Source organism: Sturnus vulgaris, chromosome 34, assembly GCF_052056855.1.
Source record: "Sturnus vulgaris isolate bStuVul1 chromosome 34, bStuVul1.hap1, whole genome shotgun sequence".
NCBI lineage: Eukaryota > Metazoa > Chordata > Aves > Passeriformes > Sturnidae > Sturnus > Sturnus vulgaris.
In genome coordinates this window covers 210,458-216,569 of record NC_142276.1, presented here as the reverse complement: position 1 = coordinate 216,569, position 6,112 = coordinate 210,458, and the positions used below count along the sequence as shown (strand labels likewise).

At 54.1% G+C, this 6,112-nt stretch overlaps 1 protein-coding gene across 1 annotated transcript in view; it reads right to left on the bottom strand.

The window, feature by feature from the left end:
* Nucleotides 1-7: 7 nt before the first annotated feature.
* Nucleotides 8-6,112, bottom strand: part of FLNA (filamin A) — a gene marked incomplete at its 3' end in the record, with an annotated part of 28,022 nt that continues 21,917 nt past the window's right edge. Inside the window, 7 exon segments of the mRNA XM_088155083.1 lie at nucleotides 8-628; nucleotides 3,196-3,311; nucleotides 3,726-3,863; nucleotides 4,187-4,453; nucleotides 5,005-5,097; nucleotides 5,100-5,126; nucleotides 5,611-5,763. Of these exon segments, the coding sequence (XP_088011209.1) occupies nucleotides 8-628; nucleotides 3,196-3,311; nucleotides 3,726-3,863; nucleotides 4,187-4,453; nucleotides 5,005-5,097; nucleotides 5,100-5,126; nucleotides 5,611-5,763 (1,415 nt within the window).

Sequence of the window (6,112 nt, the reverse complement as noted above, 5' to 3'; positions counted from 1 at the left end):
TCGGAAACTTGCATAGATTTTTATAGGAAAACACAATTTTTTTCTGTTTTTTTTTTTGGGGGGGTCCAACCCCAGATTTTTGGGTGCCCCTCACCTGGGGTGACCCCGGAGCTGTGGACAGCGCCCCAGGGGTGGGAAGGGGGCGGATTTGGGGGCGAAATTTTGCGGATTTTGGGGCGGAATTTGCGGATTTCGGGGCGGAATTTGCGGATTTCGGGGCGGAATTTGCGGATTTTGGGGCGGAATTTGCTGAGTTTGGGGCGGAATTTTGCGGATTTCGGGGCGGAATTTGCGGATTTTGGGGCGGAATTTGCGGATTTCGGGGCGGAATTTGCGGATTTTGGGGCGGAATCTGCGGATTTCGGGGCGGAATTTGCGGATTTCGGGGCGGAATTTGCGGATTTTGGGCGGAATCTTTAGATTTTTTCCTAGGAACACCCCGTTTTTTCGGGTTTTTTTTTGGGGTGCAGCCCCGGGCTCCGGGGTGCCCCTCACCTGGGGTGACCTCGGAGATGTGGCACTCCTCCAGGGCCCCCGAGGGGCTGTGCACTTTGGCGTCCAGGGCCCCCCGGGCCCCGTTGAGGCTGACGGCGAACGAGGCCGGCTGGTGAACCTTGAGCCCCGACTCCTGCGGGGGAAACGCGTCAGGAACCCCCAAAACCGGGAAAAAAAAATAAAAAAAAATCCCCAAAATCCGGGAGAAAACCCGAGCCCCGGGGAGACAGAACAGGCAGGGGGCCGGAGGAGAGAAAAGGGGGAAAAAATGGAAAAGGAAGAGGAGAAACAGCGAAAAAAAATCACAGAGAAATCCAACCCCAAAAAATAATGAAGAAAAGAAAAAAGCCCAAGGAAATCACCCAAAGGAAGAGAAAAGCAAACAAACAAAAAATCCTAAAGAAAACCCCCAAAAGTAACAGAAAAAACCCAACCCCAAAAAGGAAAAACAAATTAAAAAAAACCCCAAAGAAAAGGAAAAAAAAAAAAACAACACCACCAACAACAACAAAAAAAAACAAAACAAAAAACCAAGCCCCAAAAAAACAAACCCCAAAAACCTCCCCAAACCCCAAAAGGAACAGAAAAAAACCAAAAACACACACAAAAAGAACCCCCCAAAAAACCAAAGAAATTCCCCCAAAAAACCCAAAGGAAAAAGAAAAACAAAACATCCCCCCAAAAAAACCAAAAACACCCAAAAAACCCCAAAGAAACTGGAAAAAAAAAAAAGAAAAATTCCAAAAAAACTCCAAAGAAATCTCAAAAACTCCAAAAAACCTAAAAAATTCCAAATAAACAAACAAAAAATTCCAAATAAACAAAACACCTCTGGAAAAAAAATCCCACAAAAACCTCAAAATAACCCCCCCCCAGAAATTTTGAAAAACCAAAAAAAAATCAACAATTAAAACCCAAAAAAATCAACAAAAAACCCCAAACCCTTCCCCCCCAAAAAAACCCCGAAAATATCCCACCCCCCCTCCTCAAAAAATACCAGAAAAAAAAAAAAACAAAACCAAAAAATCCCCAGAAAAACCCAAATTTTGGGGTGGGGGTGGGAGAAGTTCAGGTTTTTTCAGGTTTTGGGACCCCCAAAAAAACGCCCAAAGGGGTAAAAAAAACCCAAAAAAAACCAACAAAAAAAAATTTAAATTTGGGGAGGGGAGAGGCCAAAATCCTCATCCCAGAAATGCCAGGGAGGGGCAGAACGACCCAAAAATTCATCCCAAAAATTTCGGGGGTTTGGAAAACCCAAAACCTCATCCCAAATTTTTTTTTTTTTTTTTTGGGAGGAGAGAAAACAACCCCCAAAAAATTCCCACCCCGACCCCAAATCCCCCTCCCAAAACTTTACAACCCCAAATCCTCATCCCCGAATATTTTTGGGAGGAAGAACAACCCAAAATCTTCATCCCAAAAAGTTTTTTTTGTTTTTTTTGGGGGGGAGAGGGGTCAGGAAATCCCAAATCCTCAGCCCCAAAGATTTTTGGGGGAGTGGGGACCCCCAACCCCTCCCCCCTCAGAACCCCCAGTGGGGAGCCCCAAACCCCAAAAATCCCAAATTTTTGTTTTTTGGGATTTCCCCCCACAAATCCGAAGGAGGGGGGGGAGGGGTTTGAGGGTCCCTAAAGGGGTGGGGGGGAATTTTGGGGTCCCCCCCTGAACCCCACTTACCTTGGGGGGCTGGGGGGGTTTAACGGGAGCCAGCGGGGGACCCCGAAAGGTTTTGGGGGAATTTTGGGGAATTTTGGGCCCCGCTGGGTCCCGTTAAACCCCCCCCGGCCCCCCCCCTGTTCAAAGCCTTTATCAGAGACACGAGAGAGACCCCGAGACCCCCGGGCTGGGGGGCTGGGCCAGCGCAGGGACCCCAAAAACTGACCCTGGGCACCCCAAAAACTGACTGAGATATCCCAAAACTGACCTGGACACCCCAAAAACTGACCTGGGAACCCCAAAAAACTGACCTGGACACCCCCAAAACTGATCTGGGAACCCCAAAAACTGACCCGGACACCCCAAAAACTGACCTGGACACCCAAAACTGACCTGGGCACCCCAAAAAACTGACCTGGACACCCCAAAAATTGATCTGGGAACCCCAAAAACTGATCTGGGAACCCTAAAAACTGACCTGGACACCCCAAAAAACTGACTGAGATATCCCAAAACTGACTAAAATATCCCAAAAACTGACCCGGGAACCCCAAAAACTGACCTGGACACCCCCAAAACTGCTCTGGGTATCCCAAAACTGGCCCTGGCACCCCAAAAATTGACTGAAATATCCCAAAAACTTCTCTGGGCACCCCAAGAACTGCTCCCACATCTAAAATCTCTTCTTAAAAATCCCCAAATCTGCTCCTACAGGTCCCAAAAAACGGCCTCGAAAAATCCCCAAACTGCCCCTGCTGCAAACCCCAAAATCCTCCCCAAAAAAACCCAGAACTTCTCCTAAAAACCCCAAAATCCTCCCCTAAAACCCCAAACTTCCCCTAAAAAACTCCAAAAATCTTCCCTAAAACCCCAAAATCTTCCCCTAAAAACCCCAAAACTTCCCCTACAAACCCCAAACCCGTCCCCAACCCCCCCCCCGCCGTTTGGGGGCTGCGCTGGCCGGGCCCCCCCCGCTCTGCAGGGGGTTCTGTGGTGGTTTTTTTTGGGTTTTTTGGGGTTTTTTGGGGTCTCCAGGTGCCTCACCTGAAGGCTAGAAACAGTGAGGCGCCGCGCGGCGTCGCTCGGGGCCGCGGCCGTCACCACGAAGGGGCTCTCGGGGATGTGCTCGTCATTGAACTTGACTGACACCTCATAATCACCTGCGGGAAAGGGATGAGGGAAACACCTCAAAACCCCAAAAACCCCGCCCCAAAAACCCCAAAAAACCCCGCCCCAAAAACCCCAGAATCCCACCCCAAAAACCCCAAAACTCGGCTCTGTCATTGAACTTCACTGACACCTCATAATCACCTGCGGGAAAGGGATGAGGGAAACACCTCAAAACCCCAAAAACCCCGCCCCAAAAACCCCAAAATCCCGCCCCAAAAACCCCAAAACTCGGGCTCTGTCATTGAACTTCACTGACACCTCATAGTCACCTGCGGGAAAGGGATGAGGGAAACACCTCAAAACCCCAAAAATCCCGCCCCAAAAACCCCAAAACCCCACCCCAAAAACCCAAAAATCCCGCCCCAAAAACCCCAAAATCCCCCCCAGACCCCCCCGGCCCTCACCGGGCTCCTGCACCACGTAGGAGACCCCGCAGGAGCCGTCCTTGTGATCCTCGAAGGCGATCTCGGCCTTGCTGGGACCCTCGACGGCGATGGAGAGACCCCCGGCCCCGGCCTCGCGGGTCCAGATACTGAACTCGGCTGGGGAGGGGGACACGGGGTGAGAAACCCAAAAAAAACCCCAAAACCGCCCAAAAACCGCTCCAAAAAACCTCAAAAACCGCTCCAAAAACAGCCCGAAAACCCCCAACCCCATAGATCCCCCCCTAAAGCACACGGAGCCCCCATCTTTGGGGTTTTTTGGTGTCTCTGCCCCATTTTTTAGGTTCCCACTCCGTATTTTGAGTTTCCTCCCCCATTTTTCGGCTCCACCCCCACATTTCTGTTCTCTTTGCCCCATTTTTCCACTTTCCCGCTCTGGTTTTTGGATTTTCCCCCCCATTTTTTCCCCCCCGTTTCCTCACCGGGGGTCCCGGCCTCGGCTCGCTCCAGCCCCGGGCCCCCAGCCCGGACCTTGTGGGCGCCCCCCTCTCCCAGGGGTCCCACGGTGAACTGGAAGGGGCTCCCGGGCACGTGCTGGCCCCGGTCCTTGACGCTGACCCGGTGGGCTCCGGTCTCCTGCGGCACGAACCGGACCCCGACCGTGCCCCCCGCCCCCGGCAGCACCTGCGAGGCCACGGGCTGGCCCGAGGGGCCGGTGACCTGGGCCGAGACCTCGGAGATGGAGAGCTCTGGGGAAAATGGGGAAAAAACGGATTATTGGGGGTGAAAATGGGGAAAAAATGGAGAAAAAAAACAGAGAAAAAATAGAGAAAAAACAGAGAAAAAAATTGGGTTATTGGAAATGTGGGAACGGTGACCTGGGCCGAGACCTCGGAGATGGAGAGCTCTGGGGAGAAAATGGGGGGAAATGGGGAAAAATGGGGAAAAAATAGAGAAAAAACAGAGAAAAAACAGAGAAAAAAACAGAGAAAAAAATTGTGTTATTGGAAATGTGGGAACGGTGACCTGGGCCGAGACCTCGGAGATGGAGAGCTCTGGGAGAAATGGGGAAAAATGGGGAAAAATGAGGAAAAACTGGGTTATTGGGGGTGAAAATGGGTTAACTGGGGTAAACCATGGGACATTGGAAATGTTCCTTTTTTGTCACCTGTGCTGTCACCTCAGAGATGGAGACCCCTCAAAACTCCCCCGGGGACCCCCCAAACACCTCCAGGGACGCTCAGGGACCCCCTGACAGCTTCCAGGACCCCCGAACCCCCCGGCTCCCCCCCGGTCTCACCGGGCATTTTGAGGCTGAGGTCGCAGGGGGTCCCCACGCTGGCCTCGGGGGGGGCGCGGCGCCGCCGGGTGATGCTCTCGCGGACCCGCCCTCCCCCGTCACCTTCACCGAGAAGGGGCTCCCTGGGGGGGGCGGGGTCAGTGGGGACCCCCAAAACCCCCCAGGCACCCCCGGCCCTCCCAATGTCCCCAAATCCCCTCCCGGTGCCCCCTCAATCCCCTCTAATCCTCTCCCAGTTCCCTCCCAATCCATCCCCAGTCCCTCCCAGTATCCCCAAATTCCTTCCCAGTCCTTCCCAGTCCCCTTCCAGTCCCCTTCCAGTCCCTCCCAATCCCCTGCCAGTCTCCCCCAGTCCCCCCCAGTCCCCCCCCAGTCCCCTCCCAGTCCCCCCCAGTCCCTCCCAATCCCCTCCCAGTCCCCTCCCAGTCCCTCCCAGTCCCCTCAAATCCCCTCCCAGTCCCCCCAATCCCCTGCCAGTCCCCCCCAATCCCCTCCCAGTCCCCCCCAATCCCCTCCCAGTCCCCTCCCAGTCCCCCCAGTCCCCTCCCAATCCCCTCCCAGTCCCCCCCCAGTCCCCTCCCAGTCCCCCCCAGTCCCCGGGCTCACCGGGCACGTGCTGCTCCCCGAATTTCACCGAGATGATGTAGTTGCCGGGCTCGGTGGGGCAGTAGGACACTCGGCACGTGCCGTCCTCCAGCTCCTCCGTGGTGATGTCCACCTTGCTGGGCCCCTCGATGGACAGGCTGAGACCCCCGTACCCTGGGGGGGCCGCGGGGCCAGGGCTGAGCCCAAAAACCCCAAAAACCCCAAAAACCCACCCAGAAATCCCCAAATCCCAAAATCTGCAATGTCGTATTAATTAAAGCCTAAATACCCCAAAAGTAACCCAAAGTACCCAAAAAACCAAAAACCCATCCCAGTCCCTCCCAGTGACCCTAAATCCCCTCCCAGTCCCTCCCAGTCCCTCCCAGTGCCCCCAAATCCCCTCCCCGTCCCCCTCCCAGTCCCTCCCAGTCTTTCCCAGTCCCTCCCAAATCCCCTCCCAGTGTCCCCAGATCCCCTCCCAGTCCCTCCCAGTGCTCCCAAATCCCCTCCCAGTGCCCCCAAA